The sequence below is a fragment of the Lampetra fluviatilis genome, chromosome 16 (assembly GCF_964198595.1).
Source record: "Lampetra fluviatilis chromosome 16, kcLamFluv1.1, whole genome shotgun sequence".
Classification (NCBI taxonomy): domain Eukaryota; kingdom Metazoa; phylum Chordata; class Hyperoartia; order Petromyzontiformes; family Petromyzontidae; genus Lampetra; species Lampetra fluviatilis.
In genome coordinates this window covers 1,390,771-1,415,802 of record NC_136290.1, presented here as the reverse complement: position 1 = coordinate 1,415,802, position 25,032 = coordinate 1,390,771, and the positions used below count along the sequence as shown (strand labels likewise).

General features: G+C 40.0%; 1 protein-coding gene across 1 annotated transcript in view; it reads right to left on the bottom strand.

The window, feature by feature from the left end:
* LOC144936430 (CD109 antigen-like) overlaps positions 1-25,032 on the bottom strand; it is a 119,759-nt gene that overhangs the window by 69,822 nt on the left and 24,905 nt on the right. The window contains exons 3-13 of the mRNA XM_078863480.1: positions 23,210-23,238; positions 22,666-22,884; positions 22,284-22,412; positions 21,335-21,380; positions 14,093-14,171; positions 12,864-12,951; positions 10,844-10,961; positions 7,013-7,119; positions 4,776-5,006; positions 3,672-3,773; positions 3,237-3,302 (exon numbers count right to left, since the gene is read on the bottom strand). Of these exons, the coding sequence (XP_078719606.1) occupies positions 3,237-3,302; positions 3,672-3,773; positions 4,776-5,006; positions 7,013-7,119; positions 10,844-10,961; positions 12,864-12,951; positions 14,093-14,171; positions 21,335-21,380; positions 22,284-22,412; positions 22,666-22,884; positions 23,210-23,238 (1,214 nt within the window). The remainder of the gene's footprint in view (positions 1-3,236; positions 3,303-3,671; positions 3,774-4,775; positions 5,007-7,012; positions 7,120-10,843; positions 10,962-12,863; positions 12,952-14,092; positions 14,172-21,334; positions 21,381-22,283; positions 22,413-22,665; positions 22,885-23,209; positions 23,239-25,032) is intronic.

Genomic DNA, 25,032 nt, shown 5'->3' with positions numbered 1-25,032 from the left:
ATGTCCTTTACGCGCAAGGTTATGTTTATAACTACAATTACGGCAGCTCAGAGAATAACAAACCTGCAGAGAGATGTTAAAGCGTCCGAAGTAAGGCAAGCGATTGCCATAGACACCAAATAAGATACACTGAACTGTCTGACCCGGCTGATAGAAATATCGATCACACTGAATAATGATGTTTAACCGAGGATTATATCCAGTATACAGCGACGTGTTGAAGAGCTCTTGGTTTTCAGACTTGCCCACCAGGTTCATCATGAACCACTCACTATTCAGCATCTGAAACATTTACAGACATTAAACTGATCAGTACAAACATGGCAATCTACGTGATTTCTATTTAACTTTTCATAGGTTTAAGTTCGAGTTAACTTTTCAAAAGAAAATATATTATAGCAGCTGGATTCATACTGCTGTTTTTATAAGAGTAGAGCCTAAACAATGATTCAGTGCAACGATACATCTCGCCATTCTAGGGAGCATCTTGGACACTATGCTCCTGCATGTGACACGAGCCATTCCAGGTACCATTAAATTCACAGATTTCACATATGTTACTGCTCTCGTTCGATTTTTTGTTGGAAAAATATTGTTTTAAACTTACAGTTGGAAAGGTAACCATCGTCGTTGTACCTGAAATGTAAGAAAATAAGAATACTCATGAAGTCGTTTAATCCGATTTTTAAAGTAGTATTCCTCTAAAACTAAATAAGATATTAATACATGTATTTAACTGATTTATACATTCATTATTAGCATTTACTTTATACAAACTTAAAATTAAACAGAGGCACCAGCATTGTCAACACACTTCTGTAACCTTAAAGGTACATTTTGGGCAAATTTAGAAAAACAAATTCTGGCATGTTACATAGCACTTCACAAATTTTTATCTGAAGTTCATCAATTTTCCTTGGTTGCGATTTGTAAACTTCTTCTCTGGCCCTGCCCCACAGAAAGGAGTCACAAGGTGTTCAATCAGGACTTCTAGCAGGCCATTCTGTTGGCCCTCTACGGCCTATCCATTGACTGGCGAAATGATCATCAAGCCATGTAGGAATATTTAATGAAAAATGTGGTGGAGCTCAAATAAATGGTAATGGTTTAGCTTGCAATTAATGGCAAGATGGTTACACTATCTACACTACTCTTGGAGTGATTATGCTTCAAAATAGGGAGTGACTTTTCAGAAACCCTGTATATATCTGTGAAGGTAAATAGATTTGAAAATGTAGGAATCATTAAATATTTTCCCATCACTATTTTTGACACGGTAAAAAATGTAAGCGCATGTATATAGTATTTCTTGTCCGTGTGTAGCAGTTTGGTAATTTATACATTTGTCTAGCTGTGTGTATGTGTGTCGCTTCGTGTTAGATTATGTATTTAAGCCTGTAAGTGCTCTAAAGTGTATGCTCGGGGCTAGTAACCCCTCCACATTAATTACCTCCGATTAATATAGTTGACTACGGTGCGAAATACGTTCAATTAACCTGAAAAATACCAAAATAAGATTGTGCTGTAAACTGTGGGGAAATAGGCATCCATGACGTCTTTTGGACAAACCTCATTTGGCAGAGCCAAACTGTATCCCCTGCCCCTCAGGGTTCCTCAAGAATAAAATAGGAAACCGCTGAGGTTGGCCACGTGGAATGTCCAAATGCTCACAGCAAAGGAGAGGCTGCCATTCTTCTATTGGAAGCTGGACCGGTACCACTTGATCTCTGGAATACATGTGAACTGGTTCTGGCTCCAGCCACCACGAGTGGTAAAAAATTACCAAATATGAAGTAGCTCTTTTTTTTGAACAAAATAATAAAGGGGGTGTGGGAGCGTGAAATATCGACTTTAGAGAAAATAATAAAGGGGTTGTGGGAGCGTGTGGGAACGTGAAATCAAGGTGTGGCAAGCTGTGAGTCCCAAGCTCTTATGGGTTCATCTCCCCATCAACAGTAGGTAAGGAATGGTAGTGGTGGCTTATGCCCCTCTAAAGATGAATGAACATTAGCAGTGGGAAGCAGGCAACGCTGATGTGTCAGATGCCTTATATGATATACTAGCGGTAAGTACCCGGCGTTGCCCGAGCGAAAAAGGCAGACACACATGGACTTACACATAGACATCGACCCACACACATAGAAACCCATCGACTTACACGCACACAAACACATATGGACTCACACACACAGATATCGACTTTAGAGACACACATGTAGTTACACACACAAATCGGCTCACACACACACATAGACGTACACACACATATCGACTCACACGTACATACATAGACTCAACAACAACAACAACAACCGCCATTCGCCACTAAGTGGTGTTGACGTCACCACGACTCTTGTGGCAGGTTATGTGCACCGTGAGTTCACGTGAAGTGTCGAACGCCCGCTGGCAGGAGGTCACGGGGCAGACCCAGGTGCCACGGGTCGACTGAGATGACTGGCTGATGCACCACCTGTGCCCTCTACCGTGCTAACTTGCTGTGCTTTAGCCAGTAGATAGTACTATAGTAGATAGTACTATTCAGTCAGTATATACTACTGTAGAGTTAGTAGATACTACTACAGTCAGTAAATATTGCTAGTCACTATATACTGCTATAGAGTCAGTAGTTACTACTATAGATGCGTCCGTAGGCTCTGGTAGATATTACTATTGTCAGTAGATAATACTACAGTCAGTAGATACTACTATAGCCAGTATATACTGCTGCAGAGTTGGTAGATACGACTATACAGTCAGGAGATACTGCTATAGTCATCAGATACTGCTACAGTCACTAGACACTACTCACTATTGTATGTAGCGTGTGTAGGTATATATGCGTACGGGGGGGTAAAAATATATTTTTATGGGGGGGGGGGGGGGGGGTCGACAATTTTTAGAAACCTTTTAGACAACTATTCACCTGCCACTTTTTATTACTTTACATTCAGGACTTCTTCAATCCTCTTATAAAAAAAATTCTGGACAAATGGAACGCTGGGCTTTCACAATAGTTTAGTATTTGTGTATATATGTTATGTTTCTAAAATAAGTTTTGAAATATATTTTACCCCCGAGCAATGCCAGGTACTTCCCGCTAGTAGGAAATAAGTGTCTAACATGCTCTTGTAACAGGTAGTGTTGGCCCAATGTATATTTATGTTGTAAATCACAGAGTATTGAAATATTTGCCTGCTTAGAGCTAAAAACGTAGCTTGAGTGCAAAACAGCATTACCTGGTAAGACACTTTGGTGATGCTGCTGTCTGAGCTTTTTAATGTGAAGGAAACTGGGCTCCCAACCTAAAGAAAAAAGCAGAGGTTTGTAAAGGGTGAAATGATTGTAAAAACTTCCATATTATGTAAGTTTACATGTTGAACACGTGAGTACATGAAGGAAAACAATTGTGCGTTTATTTTTGGAATATCAGGCTTGATTGTGCAGGGAGAAGAGTAAATTACTCACCCTGTAAATCGGTAATGACGCATATTGTGAACATAGTGTGAGTCTGTTATTATTCCATCAGGGCAAGTAACGTATGCTTCACCTGGTCATGTGTGATTTGAACACCCACTGCAGAATTCCTTTCTTTAAGGACAAGTCATAAGCAACATTCTATATGCAACAAAGAAGTATACACAATCGATGGTGTCAAGTTTCAGGATTCTCACCTTGACATTGGTTTCACTGGCTGTCACGTGCAAAAATGATCCATTTTGAAAACTCACCCATGCTGATATCGAATTACAAACAACTACTTCACCAAATCGTGCCTTGATGTAAACACGTGCACACAAACACAAATCCCCTGTTAGATGCAGCACAATAAATACACCATGAACAGACACATTAGACAACGTCAATTCTAAGCAAAGCCAAAGTCAATTTTACCTGAGTGAAGGATTGCCTGTACATCAGAATCAGAATATGTATTCATACTGGAGGAAACTGGTGAGTTTTTAAGCTCTTTTCACAGATGTCCAGTCGGGTGGGTCAGAAAGTTACATCAACAAGAAATACAATAAAGGTTATACGAGTAACCTAGATAAAAGTTAAGCCAGTCACAAAACATATATATATGAGCGTGGAAGTACAAACATGCAGTAGTCCCTCCGTTAACAATGATATCGGTTAGCGGTTTTTCGGTTCACGTTTCGCCTCCCATAGAACTGTATAGTTGTGAATAAAGTTTAAATTTTGATAAACGGTATGTTTACGTTATGCACGCATGCGCCAATTTCAGCCAATACGAGTGCTCGTTTAGTGGGCTGAGCATGCCTCAACCAGCCCATTTATGAGCGTTTACAACTCGACTGGCTTTGTTTACATTGGTTTCTGTTTTGGCAGTGGAAACAGCTCTCTTGCAGACTCAGTGGTTTTTACTTATTTTTGCAGCTTATAAGTGAATTATTAGTGGTTGCAACGGCCCCTGAAATGAATTCGCGAAAAAAAAGAGTAGGAAAACAATTAGCCTTATAAACTATGTTTTAAAGTAAAAAAATGTCAACTTCTGGTCGTATTGGAACGGATTAATGTTTTAACATGTAATTCCTATATTCGATCTAACGGTTATTTTGGTTAACAACAGTTTTCATAAAACAGATTAAAAACTTTAACCGAGGGACTGCTGTACCTGCAAATTTGTCAAGAGCAAATGCAAGTTTTGGGCAATGCAGCAAAACAACAACAATTTTAAGACCACACCAAGACAATACAGCCCCTCGATTACATTGCATTTTAACATTTAACTATTGATACATTGGGATGGTTCATACCTCCAGAGTCAGGAAATTTGCTTCTTTGGAAGTTGGCACATCGATGAAAACAATTCCGTTCGTTGGCACTGTGTAATTGGCATCAGTTTGATCCAATATCTGAGATCCATTATTGATCCCAGGGCAACTCATCTGCTCAATTGATGATATGTACTGTTTGACTGACACTGTAAGCTTTGTCTCTCGGTCTTTTGAAGTGAGTGGCAGTCCATCTACCAGATAAAGTATTATCTGTAAATTATGCAAACAAAATTAATTAGAGCTTAAAATTTCCTTCTTGAAATTACATTTCAATACATCACATTTTTTTAAATTATGGCATTACATTGTTTCATTTTAAAACAATAATAAGTAACTTTCAATCATGTCAATTTTATTCAGACAAAAATTGAAAAAATAAAATGAATAAGTCATAACCAAAGGTTCTCTGCTCAATAAGCAATTATATTATCATGTATGGTAATGTGTTCAGGAGCTAATGTTGATATGTCTGCTAGCCATGAGAGGGCTGCCTGTCATTCCTGACTTACAATACCCTGGAGTCTACAAACTGAGTTGCAGCTGTGGTGATTGCTACATTGGAGAAACGAAACGTCATATCTCTGATCGTGTCTGCGAGCACAAGTCAGATCTGAAACACGGCAAAACTGATTCTTCTGCCGTTGCCGATCATTGCTACAATGCTGTGGGCTCTCATGAAATTGTCTTTTCCGAGACCAAGGCGCTCTGCAAACCTCCTGGCTACCATCAAAGGTTTGTACACGAAGCCATCCAAATATACAAACACAGACATAATTTCAACCGTGATGATGGGTACAAACTCAGTAATCATTGGAAAGATGTACTTAAACATGCAAAAAAGATTTAACTACACATATCTGGACCATCTTATTTGACAGGCACTATTCTTCAGTTATCGTATAGTTTCTTCTTTTTTCACACACTGGTTTTCCTGCTTTAAGTTTTGCCACACATATTTGGCAAATCTAGAATTAATCCCAGCAACGTAGCAAAGTGCTGTTTCATCTACATAACAAAGGCTCAGTCCCATTCACAGCAGCCGCACTTTTACATCAGCCGCACCTTATAACTCTTGGAACCTCCCAGTTCAACTAGTCTACACAACAAAGGCTCATTCCTAGCAGCGGTTTCAGCCGCACCACCTCTACATAACAAAGGCTCAGTCCCATTTACAGCAACCGCATCTTTACATCAGCCGCACCTTAACAACTCTTGGAACCTCCCATTTCAACCAGTCTACACAACAAAGGCTCATTCCTAGCAGCGTGCTTCAGCCGCACCGAACCTCACAATAATAATATCCAGGGGCCTACCTTGGCTCCTCCCACCCTCAACCAGTATATATACAAGGACTGTTTTCTTGGAATTTCTCTTACTTGATACAGCAATCGTGCTGTGACGGTTCCACCTGAAGACGGAAGCTTGTGTTGCCTCCGAAACGTCGTGATTTTTATTTTATATTTTATTTTACTTTTATTTATTTTATTTTTTATTTTATTTATTTTAATTTATTTAAACAATTGTTTTACTTCTTATTTTTCTTTTAATATTTTCCATCTACGTGACTTTACCGAAAAAACCTAAGAATATGAATCTGCAGGAGAGAGTTTGTGTAGTTTCGCTACTCCTCAGCTCAAGCAGCATAGACTACAGTAGTTTACTATATGGTCCATAGTTTGGGTTACATCACCACAGTTGCAATGTGGCTTGTCTTTAAATTTTAATTAATGAAAGAGATGTGTGCAGCAGCCTGTTGATGTTCTTATGAGGTTGATGGTTACACCAACACACGTTCTCTGGAACTTGGTGAGATTCAGCGGGATACCATATGGTGGATCGGAACTTGAGTCAGTGGCGAGGTACTTTGTTGAGAGCTGAGTTTATGGGTAAGTTTTCATTGCAATAAAACATGTAAACTTATATTTACAGTTTGTAGTATTGCAATGTGACAGCCAGCATTGCTCAGTATGAGCAATGATGGCTGTCTTGAACCAGCGGTGGACATTATACATTCTCGTGACAGGAGCCATTCTACTTATTGGATTTCATTATGGCTTCTTAGAGGGGTACTTATTTTATTACCCCCAAATATTGAATAGACTGAACTGACTCAAAACATAAATGTTAACCTGAAAACTTCCAATTGTGAGTAAAGTTCTTGAAGCACATTGACAATAGTTATAATAATAAAATACTATTCTTTAAAATATACTTACATTACTTTTAAAGTTAATTCCAGGAATGAATCTCCAATCTCCATTTAAATTAATTTCAACTCTGTTCTTTGAAAAAATAACCCAGGTGTTTTTTTCCTTTCTCATGCCTTTAAGAACAACAACAACAAGCAGAATATCAGCACAGATGCTACGTCGTCTTAACAACTGTCAACATTTATAAAAAAACTGAATACCAGATAAAAATTTTAAAACAAAGATATTTAAGGTGTGATATAATTTAAATATATGAGTGGGGTTAAGCAATAAACTAAACTATAATTTTCACCCTGGGTGAATGCCAATTCATATATTTAAGGGCTAGAGGCACGTTTTAGTTGATTTGTTACATTTCAGCTCACTCAATCATACAGTGACACATATTAACGCCTGCTTAAAGCTGACAAGAAACACATCTCAAACTAGAAAAATAAATCTGGCATGTGCATTTGGATACATACAGGATATATTATGAATCTCCCAATGGGAAAGGGTAAGACACATATACGTGCATAATATAAAGTGGAATGAAAGCATTGAGACTTGTCAAGAAGAGCAGGTTGCACCAGGATACGTGAAGATGACTGTGCAGATGAAGCAGGAAAGTTGCAGAGAGTCTGTGGTAGCATCAATAGCAATGGCCGTGGTAATTTCTTGAACTGGATTCAAATACAGTCCTCAAAATATGGTGAGATTAATATGCTTGAATATATTTGAGTGTACATATTAAACTGGCAAATTGGTGGATAGAAAATATTCATACACGATGTTGAGTAGGATTGGAGAACATCGTCAAAGACATCATCTTGACTGTTACAAAAATTAAGTGGGCTTGACCAGAGGAAATGATGACTTCGTCAAGACTAATGGCCAAGGAGGTAATACACCCCAGAGGTTGACCATTGTAGAGATAGTTTGATGAGATCAAAACATGTGCACGAGCTAGTCGGATTGTTATATTATGGATTCGTGGTAGATTGAGACGACTTGATTAGTCATTTATCCAGCATAGATTTGAATGATGGAATAGGGCCCAATTTGTAATAAAAGCCATTGTGTGGATAACATCACATTCCTTTTCGATTTAAAGCTTTCGTGACTGCAGGAATTCATCTTCTTGGTTCTTTCGGTAAAGTCACGTAGAAGGGAAGTAATAAAATAATAAAAATAAAACATAATACAATAATTCTCACGACGTTTCGGCCACAACGCAAGCAGCCGTCCTCAGGTGAAACCAGGTCTGTCGAGGCGACAGCGTCTGAATGAAACAGCACACGTGCTTGGAGCATATATATAAGCTGGGTTGGGAGGGGGGGGGGGAAGGGCGCCTTGACAAAAGAATTTGCATATCAAGATGAATTTAGCATATTTATGGGAAATGCAGGTATGTGATTAGTACTACTTATGTCCGTGCATTATGCAGGATTAGCAGCATCCAAGGGAGGGGATATGGGAAATGTAGGTATGTGATTAGTACTACTTATGCCCGTGCATTATGCAGGATTAGCAGCATCCAAGGGAGGGGATATGGGAAATGCAGGTATGTGATTAGTACTACTTATGTCCGTGAATTATGCAGGATTAGCAGCATCCAAGGGAGGGGATATGGGAAATGCAGGTATGTGATTAGTGCTACTTTGCCCGTGCATTATGCAGGATTAGCAGCATCCAAGGGAGGGGATAGGGGTAGCATTAATAAAGGGAAGAAGTGTTAATAGTATGTAGCTGCAGTAACTAAAACCACCACGTAAACAACTAAAGTATAAACTACATAGTATCATCATTATACTAAATATACTCTACAATAAGCTGAGTTACTAACAGTAAGTAATACATTACAATTCTACGTCGTAAAAAATATAATATGGTTCCATCTAAACTTTATTCTCTTACATCACACGAGTCTACACCGTACTATATACTGCCATAGGACAAACCCAACATTAAATTACATACTGTATTGCTATAAACCACCCTATACCTTATCCATTGTAATATTACACTATGTATTATTCTACCCACCCTAATGTGTATCACACTGCTGTATATTCACTATACAATTACGATACTATATATTACTTTGTACATTGTATTAAGCATATACATGTTTATACTATTTGTTATTATACATTGTACCGTTGACCGCCGTGTGAAAGATAATAAGAGGAAGAAACAAAATACGTCAATGCAGCGGAGCAAAGAATCCATTCCCTGCGGAGAATACAATGCCAGTGAGTGGAACGCGGTCTGAAAGTCACCGTAAACGTGAACACAATCATTTAAGATCCGAAATGGTTTATTATGTCCTTCCAATGATTGCTAAGCCAGAATCCATCTTCTCGGTTGAAATTGTCTCTGTGTTTGTATATGTGGATCGCCTCATGAACGAATCTCTCATGGTAGCAGAGAACCTCTGTCTTGGAGAAGTCAATATCATGTGAGCCCACTAAATTGTAACAGTGATCTGCCACGGCTGAGGTGTTTGTCCTACCGTGTTTCAAGTCTGCTTTATGTTCACAGATGCGGTCCGAGACATGGTGGTTTATAGCAATACAGTATATAATTTAATGTTGGGTTTGTCTATGGCAGTATATAGTACGGTGTAGACTCGTGTGATGTAAGAGAATAAAGTTTAGATGGAAGCATATTATATTTTTTACGACGTAGAATTGTAATGTATTACTTACTGTTAGTAACTCAGCTTATTGTAGAGTGTATTTAGTATAATGATGATACTATGTAGTTTATACTTTAGTTGTGTACGTGGTGGTTTTAGTTACTGCAGCTACATACTATTAACACTTCTTCCCTTTATTAATGCTACCCCTATCCCCTCCCTGTGATGCTGCTAATCCTGCATAATGCACGGGCAAAGTAGCACTAATCACATACCTGCATTTCCCATATCCCCTCCCTTGGATGCTGCTAATCCTGCATAATGCACGGACATAAGTAGTACTAATCACATACCTGCATTTCCCATATCCCCTCCCTTGGATCCTGCTAATCCTGCATAATGCACGGGCATAAGTAGTACTAATCACATACCTACATTTCCCATAAATATGCTAAATTCCTATTGATATGCAAATTCTTTTGTCAAGGCGCCCTTTCCCCCTCCCTTCCAACCCAGCTTATATATATGCTCCAAGCACGTGTGCTGTTTCATTCAGACGCTGTCGCCTCGACAGACCTGGTTTCACCTGAGGACGGCTGCTTGCGTTGTGGCCGAAACGTCGTGAGAATTATTTTATTATGTTTTATTTTTATTATTTTATTACTTCCCTTCTACGTGACTTTACCGAAAGAACCAAGAAGATGAATCACATTCCTTGTTTTGTCACTTAAAATTATCCACTATCCATGGATACACCTACACAATTTAGTAAATATCCACAATATTGTCATGCGTGAAAATATCTTGACAGGACATTGTTTGGTAGCAATAAAACCATTATATTTACACACTAAGCATTGTCCATTGACACATTTAATGCAGGTTTGATAAACAAACCCTAGGCTATAACCAATGCATACATTATTAATGAAAAATTATTGAAAGGCTAGAATCTGTGAAAGTAGTTAAGAGCATTTTTTTATTGCTGTGTTGATCAAACTTATATATGCATCCACAATGCAACTAAAATTCACATTTTTTTTCTGTGTAAAGAACACTTTTTACGTTACTACATCACCTCACTGGTGGATGAATTGTTGAAGAAAATCACAAATTATTTAGCGAATCATCTCTATGTGCAATGAGATCACAAATGTATGCACCTGCGATTAGCATGGTTGGCTACATACGGCACGAAAGAAGTTCAACATACATACCTGTTGCGTCATCGGTAATGACGACTGAGATTGTTGAAACATATATTTCTGAGGTATTGGCAGAAAATAGCTGCATAAGCTCACTCCGGCGGAAAGTGAAGTATCCATTTCCATCAACCTAAAAAATTGAACAAAAAAATAGGTTAAAGGTATTTTATTTTACGAGTCAATATTACTGAAATGAATGGTGAAATAAGTACAAATTTCAATGTTTGGTAAAAAGTCATAATCATCATCACCTATCATTTAACCATAATGGTGGTGAGGGTACCACTGATGCCTTGGCCATCAATTGTCAAACTTTTGCCAGCCCTTCATAGTCTTTGTTCCGCATTGTACTGACTTATCAGATTGTGTCATCACATTTGTCATATGATTGTTCTTGGGTCATCCTCATTCATTTTACTTCTCCCATGCCCTGGATAGTCCCTCTTTCTGCATCACATGTCTTGCAGTTTTCTTTAATCTCATCAACGAATATTTTGTGACAGAACTGATATGATTGAGCAATAATCTCTGCGTGGTATTTCTCATAGTCGTCTACGCCTTTAATCTCAAATGCTTATATCTTGTTTTGTCTCTGTATTAAAGTGTCCCTGCTTGGCAGCACTGTAGAAATAACTATTACTCGTAGCAGTTAGTTTTTAGATGTGATTGATATAATTTTATTTTTCCATGTGCTTTTGAGGTTTACTAGGCGTCTGGTTGCAGCAGCTATTCTGGTTTTAACTTCGTTGTCAGATCTTTCATTGTATGTGATGGTTGTCCCTAAGTATTTGAAACAATTTACTCTTCATAAGAATAGAGAAGTTTTGCTACCTGGGCAGTGTGCTTATAACTAGTTCTTGTCTGTCAGCGAAGGTCTCCCTCTGAATTAGTCAAGCGGAATATTTTCATCAGCTGCATAACGCTGTGTAGAAGCTACCTGTCATATCACTCCCTACTTCGCTCAGAATCTTATTTAAAACATGTATTTCCTCTCTTCTATATGCTTGTGAAATGTTGACCGATTCAAGGAACATCTGTGCTGGGTTGAAACATTCATGCTGGCTTGCCTATGATCGATCCTCAGTTTAAAAAGACTGGATTGTGTGAGGAGTTAACAAAACCTTTATACATTTGGAAAGTCCCATTAGTAAGGTCCTCTGACAGGCGAGGCTGCCTTGGCTGGGTCATATAGCCTGCATGCCCAGTCACTGCATACCCAAGCAGCTTCTGTTTGGCACATCGCGACTGAGTGTAGAATGGCGGTTATTGTTGGTGTTAAGTGATAATGTGCATATAAATGGTAAAACAATTCCAGCATAGGATAAAAAAACAATAGTATTGCCAATTATCTTTTTCATTTGTCCAAGTTTCATGTTAATTTTGTTTAAACAAGTTTAGTGACATAGTTCGGAGACAGTAGTATTTGGAGGCACCTTCCTTTATTCTTGCACACAATGGGGCTAAACGCACCCTACTTTGGTGCACACTATATATATTGTACACACAACCGTCTATTATCAGCGGCACTATCGAGCTAGAACAGTTTGCAGGCTGTCTAGCTAGCGGCGCCCAGTGATGGTGAAGACGGCGGCGATGATGATGGTGAAGATGGCGGCGATGATGGTGGCGAAACAGCACGGTGAGGTGATCCACTTCCAGCAACAGCCCCAAACTCTCGCTCAGGGCTCCCTCTTATGCTCCCGGCGTGCTCTTGCTCTGCCCTGGCCACGCCCCCTTTCTGGAACCTACTAGCAGGTTCCCGGGGCTTCCAGATGGACCCCTCCATGAACTCTCCCAAGTTGTCTTCCCCCCGTGTATACTGTCGTCTGCTGACATGTGTACTGCCGTACACTGCATTTACCACTTTCCGTCAGCAGCTAGCGCTATTAGACCAAAATTGCCTCATTTTCATGAGTGGCTTACAATCATCAAAATGAACACCTTATACAAATATACATGTTGGGGCAAAGGAGACCTGAAGGCATAATTTGTGTATATGTAAAGATTTAGGTTGAAATTGTGTTTTTCTTACATTAACATCCTTCGTAATCCATGCGTTAGAGTTGTAATATGGACCAATGGTGACAGTTGCTGTGCCTTTGAAGGTCTTGCCCTGGTACCTAAGCATGTTCATAAACACTTTATGCCATTTACAAATATAAACACAAATATTACATTTTCTGAGATGAGTTTATCTTGCATGATATTCAGATTTTTTTGCATTGTTTAAGTGGAGTGTAACAAATGTTTTAACAAACAACTTTCATGAGCTTTTCAAATGAATCTTTCATTTAAGTCTGGTTGGCCAGCCCTGAAGCCAAGCGTTAGCTATTATGCTATATCTAATTTTAGAATCCACTTGGACCTTTTCCCACCATCTATGCCATGGGCGCCATGCCAGCCCCATTGTTTATCGATCTGCCATGCTTTGTGCCAGTGTAGGCACATCTCAATCAGAAGCTTTCTGATGAAAGTCAGTGAGTTGTGCTTCATCTCAGCCAGGATTGGAGGAATAGTCACAGTGCTATCTCTTGAGCCATATTTCTCATTAACAGCCCTCATAACAGAGGGCTGTAAATGACATCTCATTTCAGTCATTGGAAAAGGTGCCCACATTTGCAGATGTCCCTGTGGGCACAATGTGACCCAGCACCTGGCCTGCAAATAGGCATCAGTTTGCCAGTTGGGGGAAAATGTTTATCATTTGTATAATTAATAAATTTGTAGGCAAATGTGGACCATGGCCCCAGCACACAATGATATGGCCTCTTGCAAATTATCTTGCAATAACTCTTGCAAATTACGTTAGATTATCTTGAACATCCACTGTAAAGCAGACCGCACACATTATTATTAAGCAGATGGTGCGTTATTACACCAACAGTAATAACCAGGGTTATTACTTCTGATTAGGACTGTTGTGTATATACGCTGTGAAAGAAGTTCAAGTTAGAAGTTCAAGGGTGGCTGCTGGATTAGAACCGTAAACCTCTGCACCAAGCAGGACATTCGCTACCACTAGGCCATTTCACTGACCTTGCTGTTATTGTGTCACTGTGCCTGGCCTCCAGCATCCTAAGTTGGGACACCCTTGTGTCTAGAATTTTTTGTTCAGTAATAAGGGGAAATATAGGGAAATTAAAACCGTTTTTTGGGATGGGAAGAAATTTCTTAGTCCTTTGAAATATCCCTGTGGCACTGTCAGACTGATAATTACTGCTCATGCATCAGCCTTGGGAGTTATGTAATATGTGAACTTACCATGCAGATATTACTCCAGAGAGGTCGTCACTTCCACTGAGATCGAAGTAGCGTGGGACGTCAATGAGCACAATATCCACTAAAGATTTCCAGAGAGAAGAAGCATGTTAGTCAGAAAATATCTTAAAACACTTTGGAAGACTAAAGTATATACATAGATTCAGTAGGCGTGTTTGTGCTTTATAGCATAAATATTTGTATTGGATATGGTATAACAACGCATTAAAGTCTGCAAATATATTAAAATAGATGATGAAATAAACAATATATGATGCAAGAAACAATATATGCCATTCCAGCAAGCTTGATCTCCTGCAGGAAATACACCATTACACATGATTCCCTTCATAAACAAATCACAATCTCTCCTACATTAAATATAAAATTTAACATTTAACAAACAGGAGGCAATGCACAAGGTAAGACAGGCTGGTTAGTACAGGGTGTCAAATTAATGGTATTGGTTTCAGAAAAGCAACTTTAAGCTAGTTTTATAATTCCTTAAGCAAATTGTTGTCTACGGATATTCTGTGATAGTATCTAATCACCATCATAAGCAGCCATGTATTAATTGCGTGGACAACCCATCATTCTGAACCTTTGAGTCTTATCCTTTCGATTGTGTGTTTTCTCAGAAATGCCAAATTCTTCGATTAGCACGGTTGGGTATGTATGGTGTGAAAGAAGTTCAACATTCATACATACTTAAAATTAAATTATCCAAATATCCAAAGCCAAGACCTTTTGAAATAGTTGTTTTTTTATATATGAACTTTATGGCGGGACCCCGGGGTCCCATAAGCCCCCGGCTCTCGCATAAACTGCGTTGCGACGTCATTTTATGTCTGTTGAAGGCGAACGATACGGCAATCTATTCCTCTCGACGAGCTCTACATGATGCGCTAATCAAAGTTTCAAAGTTTTATTTCTTCTGCGCATTCGTCCTCACTGCGCTTGGACGACATGACAACAGAATGATCCGCACCAGTTGGGTCGCGGCGTTTATGTGCGCGGTTGGACGGAGTCGCCAAAAATAAATTAATCAGGATTTTTACTTCCGTTTATTCGGGACCCCGGGGTCCCACCATAAGGTTCATATCAGCAAGTTCTAATATATACATCTATATTAGTACACATGAATTCATCCCCAACTACTGTATGCATAAATAGGAAGAGCTATTGCCAGACACATTTGCACTTTTTCTGGAGTGGTATCTGAAGCAATCAAAATTTAGGGTGCAATAACAAAAAGTGTGTTTGTTTGCCAACACATTTAACAACCACCATATGTATTGCATTTGGTTTGGTGTCTCAACTCTGAACGTTCCTTGAGTAAAATTAATAGGATAATCTGTGGCTACAATAGCTGTGCTCAAATATGTTAAGTTTATTACAAGCTGTGCATCAAAATAGGAAGTTTGCAATTGGTAATACATTCTTGATTTGAAGCTTTCGTGACTGCAGGAATCCATACTATTTGGTTCTTTCGGTAAAGTCACGTAGGTATAAAATAAAATAAATCACGACGTTTCGGGCACAACACAAGCGTCCGTTATCAGGTGGGAAAGCATGGTCTGCTGCTGAGGCAGACTGATTTAAAAGTTTGAAATGGGTGTTGCCCAAGGGTCATAAAGAAGTGGCCGGGGCTAGTGATGTTAATGTGAGAAATTAGCATGTAACTGTAAGATAGGAGGAGAGCGGCCTCCTTGATGAGGGAGTGCAACCCAACGGGTGCAATTCAAAGGGCATGTGAGCATGAGAGTACAATCCAAAAGGCATGAGAGTGCAATGCAAAGGACATGTGAGCATGAAAGATCTAAGAGAGAGGCATAGAGAGAGACAGAGTCAGAAATAACAGCTGACAGACAGGTAGGATGGAAACATCACAGTCAGTTAAGACTTTACCTGGTTAATAACGTCTTTCCAATGATTGCTCAGTTTGTACCCATCCTCTCGGTTGAAGTTGTGTCTGTGTTTCTATATTTGGATGGCTTTTATGACCTTCCAAAAATCCACAAAGTAGGTACCCCGCTCCGTCCTATCGTCTCCACCATTAACTCACCCACCTACAAACTGGCCCGGTTTCTGTCTGAGACTCCCACCTCAGCTGTACTTAACTCAGCTCACTTGGTTTCTCTAATCAAGGACATCTCACTGTCTCAGGATGATTTGCTTGTCAATTTCGATGTAGTCTCTCGGTTCACCAATGTACCTGTGCTTGACACTATTACAATCATTGACGACTTGGTACAACAAGGACTGAATCCAGATGTACCAACTTTGGTAAGGCACTGTCTTACCATCACATACTTCACCTGGAATGGTACATTCTACAAACAAAATGAAGTTACCCCAATGGGTTCTCCCTTACCGCCAGTGGCAGTGAATATTTTCATGGAAGAATGTGAGATAGATGCCATCCAGACATCCACCCTACGTCCTTCCTTGTGGAAGAGATACGTAGATGACACCTTCATCATCTGGCCACATGGCCTGCCAGCACTGAACCAATTTCTCAACCACATCAAATTCACCATGGAAGTGGAAAAGGATGGCAAGCTACCATTCCTGTATGTTTTGATCGAGAAGAGACCTGATGGCTCGTTGGGACATTCAGTCTACAGGAAAGCGACCCACACGGATGCCTATCTAAAGCCTGACTCCCACCACCATCCAGCCCAGAAGAATTCCCTCATCAAAACACTACACCATAGGGCCCATTGCATTTTCGACCAGCACCACTTAGCCAGTGAGTTGGAGCACGTACACCAAGCCCTCAGGATGAACGGATACTCGGACCATACCATCCGCAAAGCTGTCACCACAGCCATGCGGAGACAACCTTCTGAGGATCCAAACAAAACCATAACTTTTACCGTACATAGCAGGAGTTACCAAAAAGATTTCCAAAATCTTAAACAAACACAAAATCCAGGTTCGTTTCAACACAGTACACAAAATCCGTTATTTAATCCCATCTGTAAAGGATGTGATTCCTGACATGCAATACCCTGGTGTCTACAAACTGAGTTGGTGTTGCGGCAGCAGTTACATTGGGGAAACGAAACGACATGTCTCGGGCCGCGTTCATGAACACAAGGCAGATCTGAAACACGGTAGGACTAATACCTCTTCCGTTGCTTATCATTGGTTCATCGCTGTGGACTCACACGAAATAGATTTTTCCAAGGCGGAGGTACTCTGCAAACCTATCGGCTACCTTAAGAGATTTGTTCATGAAGCCATCCAGATATATAAACACAGACACAACTTCAACCGAGAGGATGGGTACAAACTGAGCAATCATTGGATGGACGTTATTAACAAGATAAAGTTTTACCTGACTGTGATGTTTCCATCCTACCTGCCTATGTCAGATGTTATTTCCGACTCTCTGTGTCTCTCTCTATCTGTGCCTCTCTCTTAGATCTCTCATGCTCACATGTCCTTTGTATTGCACTCTCATGCCTTTGGATTGCACTCTCATGCTCACATGTCCTTTGGATTGTACTCTCATACTCACATGTCCTTTGGATTGCACCTGTTGGGTTGCACTTCCTCGTCAAGGAGGCCACTCTCCTCCTATCTTACAGTTACATGCTAATTTCTCACATTAACATCACTAGCCCCGGCCACTTCTTTATGACCCTTGGGCTAGAATCATTTCAAACCTTTTAAAACAATCTGCCTCAGCAGCAGACCATGCTTTCCCACCTGATAACGGACGCTTGTGTTGCGCCGGAAACGTCGTGATTCATTTGATTGTATACCTAAGTGACTTTACCGAAAGAACCAAAGAGTATGGTATTAAATTTCGATTTAAAGCTTTCGTGACTGCAGGGATTCATCTTCTTGGTTCTTTCGGTAAAGTCAGGTAGAAGGGAAGTAATAAAATAATAAAAATAAAACATAATAATTCTCACGACGTTTCGGCCACAACACAAGCAGCCACCCTCAGGTGAAGACCAAGTCTGTCGAGGCGACAGCGTCTAAATGAAACACCACCACGCTTGGAGCGTCTATTTAAGCTGGGTTGGAAGGGGGGGGAAATGTGCCTTGACAAAAGAATCTGCATATCAAGAGGAATTTAGCATATTGATGGGAAATGCAGGAATGCGACTAGTGCTACTTGTGAAATGCGTAGGAAGTGGGCGGGGGGTTTTCAAAGTCATATTATGCCCAAGCATTATGCAGGATTAGCAGCATCAAAGGAAGGGGGTAGGGTAGCATTAATAAAGGGAAGGAATGTTAATAGTATGTAGCTGCTGTAACTAAACAACCACGTAAAAAGCTAAAGTATAAACTACATAGTATCATCAGTATGCTAAATATACTCTCAATAAGCTGAGCTACTAACCGTAAGTAATACATTACAATTCTAGGTCGCAAAAAATATAATATGCTTCCAGCTAAACTTTTTGAGTCACCTGAGTCACATCTCTGCAGACGTAGCAAGATCTGAAATCTCTGCAACCCTCAAAAACGCTAAGATGCCAACTAGCAACATCAGCAAAGATGAGCGTTTTGAATTAGCTCAATTAAAAAAGAGGGATGATATTGTCATCCTCTCAGCCGACAAAGGCAATGCCACTGTCATCATGGACAAAATAGAATACAACAACACAATTCAAGAACTACTCAACGATGGCAGCTATACAAAAATAAAAAGAGACCCCACCAACAGCCTCGTCTCTAACACCAACCAAATCATTTCTGATTCAACCGCATTAATTGATCAGACCAAACAGTTCTCGTTGAAACCTTCTGCAGCCAGGCCACCAAGATTATACGGCTTGCCAAAGATACATAAAGAAGATACACCTCTTCGTCCCATTGTCTCTACGATCAACTCCCCCACATACAAACTGGCTCGTTTTTTGTCTGAAATCCTACTGCCTTTCACTGGAAAAACCACCTCTGCGGTACTAAACTCTACTGACTTGGTATCGACAATCAAGGGGATTTCCCTGTCCCCAGACGACCTGCTTGTCAGTTTTGATGTGGTTTCCTTATTCACCAAAGTTCCTGTACCTGACACCATCGCAATCATTGAAGACTTGGTTCATCGAGGACTGAATGCTGGGGTACCCCCCCTGGTGAGACACTGCTTAACCAATACATACTTCACCTGGAATGGAACTTTCTACAAGCAAACTGAGGGCACCCCAATGGGCTCCCCTCTATCTCCGGTTGTAGCCAACGTCTTCATGGAGAAATTTGAGACTGACGCCATCCAGACTGCCACTCTACGCCCGACCTTATGGAAGAGGTATGTAGATGACACGTTTGTCATCTGGCCACATGGCCGGCCTGCTCTAGACCAATTTCTCGACCACATCAATTCCATACACCCAGCCATCAGATTCACCATGGAAGTCGAAAAAGATGGCAAGCTACCCTTTTTGGATGTCCTAATTAAAAGTAGACCTGATGGTTCAATGAGCCACTCTGTCTACAGGAAAGCCACCCATACGGATGTTTACCTAAAACTGGATTCCCACCACCATCCATCCCAGAAGAATTCCCTCATCAAGACTCTATACCATAGAGCCCAATGCATTTCCGACCAGGAACACATTGCCAGTGAACTCAAACACGTACGCCAAGCTCTTAAGGCTAATGGTTACTCCGACTACACAATCCGCAAAGCCATCACTCCAACCATCAAGAAGGATCCAGTTGAGGAGCCTCTCAAGACCATCACCTTACCCTACATTGCTGGGGTCACAAAAACGATCTCCAAAATCCTGATTAAACACAAGATCCAGATCCGATTCAACACAGTACATAAAATCCGTGATCTGGTCCCGTCTATAAAAGATGTGGTTCCAAACATACAGTACCCTGGCGTCTACAAACTAAGTTGCCTCTTTGGTAGCAGTTACATTGGAGAAACCAAACGACATGTCTCGGACCGCATCCGTGAACATAAAGCAGACTTGAAACACGGTAGGACAAACACCTCAGCCGTGGCAGATCACTGTTACAATTCAGTGGGTTCACATCATATTGACTTCTCCAAGACAGAGGTTCTCTGCAAGCCATCTGGCTACCATGAGAGATTCGTTCCTGAGGCGATCCACATATACAAACACGGAGACAATTTCAACCGAGAAGATGGATTCCGGCTTAGCAATCATTAGAAGGACGTAATAAACCATTTCGGATCTTAACTGATTGTGTCCACGTTTACGGTGACTTTCAGACCGCGTTCCACTCACTGACATGGACTATATATCTTGTATTCTCCGCAGGGAATGAATTCTCTGCTCCGCTGCAAGCTTCCCACCACCACTCTCCCATTGACATATTTCGTTGCTTCCTCTTAGTACCTTTCACGCGACGGTCAATGGTATAGTGTATAGCATATTGTATAATAATAAATAGTATTAAAGTGTAATGTTTAATACAATGTATAAGGTAATATATAGTATCATAATTGTATAGTGAATATACAGCAGTGTGGTATACAGTTGGGTGGGTAGAATAATACATAGTGTAATATTACACTATGTATTATTCTAAGACATAGGGTAGTGTACAGTAATGCAGTATACTATTTAATGTTGGGTTTGTCTATGGAAGCATATAGTACGGGATAGACCCATGTGATGTAAGGAAAAAGTTTAAAAAGTTTAGCTGGAAGCATATTATATTTTTTGCGACCTAGAATTGTAATGTATTACTTACGGTTAGTAGCTCAGCTTATTGAGAGTATATTTAGCATACTGATAATACTATGTAGTTTATACTTTAGCTTTTTACGTGGTTGTTTAGTTACTGCAGCTACATACTATTAACATTCCTTCCCTTTATTAATGCTACCCCTACCCCTTCCCTTTGATGCTGCTAATCCTGCATAATGCATTGGCATAATATGACTTTGAAAACCCCCCGCCCACCTCCTACGCATTTCACAAGTAGCACTAGTCGTATTCCTGCATTTCCCATAAATATGCTAAATTCCTTTTCAAATGCAGATTCTTTTGTCAAGGCGCATTTCCCCCCCCTTTCCAAACCAGCTTAAATAGACGCTCCAAGCGTGGTGGTGTTTCATTTAGATGCTGTTGCCTCGACAGACTTGGTCTTCACCTGAGGACGGCTGCTTGTGTTTTGGCCGAAACGTCGTGAGAATTATTTTATGTTTTATTTTTATTATTTTATTACTTCCCTTTTACGTGACTTTACCGAAAGAACCAAGAAGAGTATGGTAATACATTGTTAAAATGTTGCAGTACTCACCATAGTATCTAACTTCAAATGCATTCCAGTAGCCATTGGTTGCATGCTTTAAAAGAAACAAATGATCAGAATAAAACATATATACAGAGCTAGACCCTTCCCACATTCGTTTTTAATTATTAAAGCTACTGTAAGCAACATTATGAACACAGCACAAATATAGGTATTCTGGCTTTCATATCAACCTTCCAGGTGAACCTGTCCCAAATGTTGCGAGAACACCTTATGGTAAAGGGCTCTGGATTATGACAAATTCCAATTTACAATATTTCTACTATAACCCTTAGTTATGAGACAGTATATTCATGCACTTTTTTATAAGATTATTTGACTTTGGTGGCTATGCCATGACACAATATTTACCCAATATGGAACACATTTTATGCATTTTTAAAAAGGTATTAATAGGTGCTATATGTACATAATAGGAACACTGTTATCCTTAGTTTCTGGCTCACAGCTGCAGCAGTGTTGCAGCGTTGGGACATAATGCAGGGCCTCCGATCATGTTTTGCTTAACTGTTTCAGAAACAATAGGCGAATTTTGGTATGGAAATTTACAGGAGACAGTATATCAGGAATATTATAGACATGCCGCTTGCCTTACACTCTGATGTCCCTGATAATGTAAACGGCAGAAACAGCTCAACGTCCTCTCTAACGGGTGGGATTTATTTTTGAATTAGCAGAGCATGACCCAAGCAACCTTGTTATGCCCACCCCCTCCAACAGAAATATAAACTAAAGACTGAGCATTGATGACCAGTACTATGAGCCTCTATTTTGAGTAGTAAAACAAATCTGGAGACAATTTTTAATCTGCTGGGTTATCTTCAGATACGACGTCACTTATTAAGAGCGGTTTTTAAATCTGCATACCCTTCCCTCATTGCATTTTGCAGGCCTTTTCACGAAAGGAAAGCTGGAGTTAGTATCATTAATTTATTACCTCTTCTGCCTCCACCTGCAGATACCAGTATCCTTCTAGCGCCGTCTCAGACAGTGAGTACTGCAGTGATACAACGCCCTTCTCTCCCTGCACATTCTGCCAGGTCTTCTTTACGTCCCCCACAGAACTCTGAAGACCAGTAGCATCAGCACAGTTAGCCAAGTGAGCCCTTATATACACATTAGCCAATGTTACTTGTCTAAACAATGCATTTATTATTATTTAGAAATTGGTCATTTGATGATTACATTCCAGAATGGTTCATTTAAACATGATAATAATTGGATATGTGGAAGCAATATATATAATAAACAAGTGCATGTCCTTTACGCGCAAGGTTATGTTTATAACTACAATTACGGCAGCTCAGAGAATAACAAACCTGCAGAGAGATGTTAAAGCGTCCGAAGTAAGGCAAGCGATTGCCATAGACACCAAATAAGATACACTGAACTGTCTGACCCGGCTGATAGAAATATCGATCACACTGAATAATGATGTTTAACCGAGGATTATATCCAGTATACAGCGACGTGTTGAAGAGCTCTTGGTTTTCAGACTTGCCCACCAGGTTCATCATGAACCACTCACTATTCAGCATCTGAAACATTTACAGACATTAAACTGATCAGTACAAACATGGCAATCTACGTGATTTCTATTTAACTTTTCATAGGTTTAAGTTCGAGTTAACTTTTCAAAAGAAAATATATTATAGCAGCTGGATTCATACTGCTGTTTTTATAAGAGTAGAGCCTAAACAATGATTCAGTGCAACGATACATCTCGCCATTCTAGGGAGCATCTTGGACACTATGCTCCTGCATGTGACACGAGCCATTCCAGGTACCATTAAATTCACAGATTTCACATATGTTACTGCTCTCGTTCGATTTTTTGTTGGAAAAATATTGTTTTAAACTTACAGTTGGAAAGGTAACCATCGTCGTTGTACCTGAAATGTAAGAAAATAAGAATACTCATGAAGTCGTTTAATCCGATTTTTAAAGTAGTATTCCTCCAAAACTAAATAAGATATTAATACATGTATTTAACTGATTTATACATTCATTATTAGCATTTACTTTATACAAACTTAAAATTAAACAGAGGCACCAGCATTGTCAACACACTTCTGTAACCTTAAAGGTACATTTTGGGCAAATTTAGAAAAACAAATTCTGGCATGTTACATAGCACTTCACAAATTTTTATCTGAAGTTCATCAATTTTCCTTGGTTGCGATTTGTAAACTTCTTCTCTGGCCCTGCCCCACAGAAAGGAGTCACAAGGTGTTCAATCAGGACTTCTAGCAGGCCATTCTGTTGGCCCTCTACGGCCTATCCATTGACTGGCGAAATGATCATCAAGCCATGTAGGAATATTTAATGAAAAATGTGGTGGAGCTCAAATAAATGGTAATGGTTTAGCTTGCAATTAATGGCAAGATGGTTACACTATCTACACTACTCTTGGAGTGATTATGCTTCAAAATAGGGAGTGACTTTTCAGAAACCCTGTATATATCTGTGAAGGTAAATAGATTTGAAAATGTAGGAATCATTAAATATTTTCCCATCACTATTTTTGACACGGTAAAAAATGTAAGCGCATGTATATAGTATTTCTTGTCCGTGTGTAGCAGTTTGGTAATTTATACATTTGTCTAGCTGTGTGTATGTGTGTCGCTTCGTGTTAGATTATGTATTTAAGCCTGTAAGTGCTCTAAAGTGTATGCTCGGGGCTAGTAACCCCTCCACATTAATTACCTCCGATTAATATAGTTGACTACGGTGCGAAATACGTTCAATTAACCTGAAAAATACCAAAATAAGATTGTGCTGTAAACTGTGGGGAAATAGGCATCCATGACGTCTTTTGGACAAACCTCATTTGGCAGAGCCAAACTGTATCCCCTGCCCCTCAGGGTTCCTCAAGAATAAAATAGGAAACCGCTGAGGTTGGCCACGTGGAATGTCCAAATGCTCACAGCAAAGGAGAGGCTGCCATTCTTCTATTGGAAGCTGGACCGGTACCACTTGATCTCTGGAATACATGTGAACTGGTTCTGGCTCCAGCCACCACGAGTGGTAAAAAATTACCAAATATGAAGTAGCTCTTTTTTTTGAACAAAATAATAAAGGGGGTGTGGGAGCGTGAAATATCGACTTTAGAGAAAATAATAAAGGGGTTGTGGGAGCGTGTGGGAACGTGAAATCAAGGTGTGGCAAGCTGTGAGTCCCAAGCTCTTATGGGTTCATCTCCCCATCAACAGTAGGTAAGGAATGGTAGTGGTGGCTTATGCCCCTCTAAAGATGAATGAACATTAGCAGTGGGAAGCAGGCAACGCTGATGTGTCAGATGCCTTATATGATATACTAGCGGTAAGTACCCGGCGTTGCCCGAGCGAAAAAGGCAGACACACATGGACTTACACATAGACATCGACCCACACACATAGAAACCCATCGACTTACACGCACACAAACACATATGGACTCACACACACAGATATCGACTTTAGAGACACACATGTAGTTACACACACAAATCGGCTCACACACACACATAGACGTACACACACATATCGACTCACACGTACATACATAGACTCAACAACAACAACAACAACCGCCATTCGCCACTAAGTGGTGTTGACGTCACCACGACTCTTGTGGCAGGTTATGTGCACCGTGAGTTCACGTGAAGTGTCGAACGCCCGCTGGCAGGAGGTCACGGGGCAGACCCA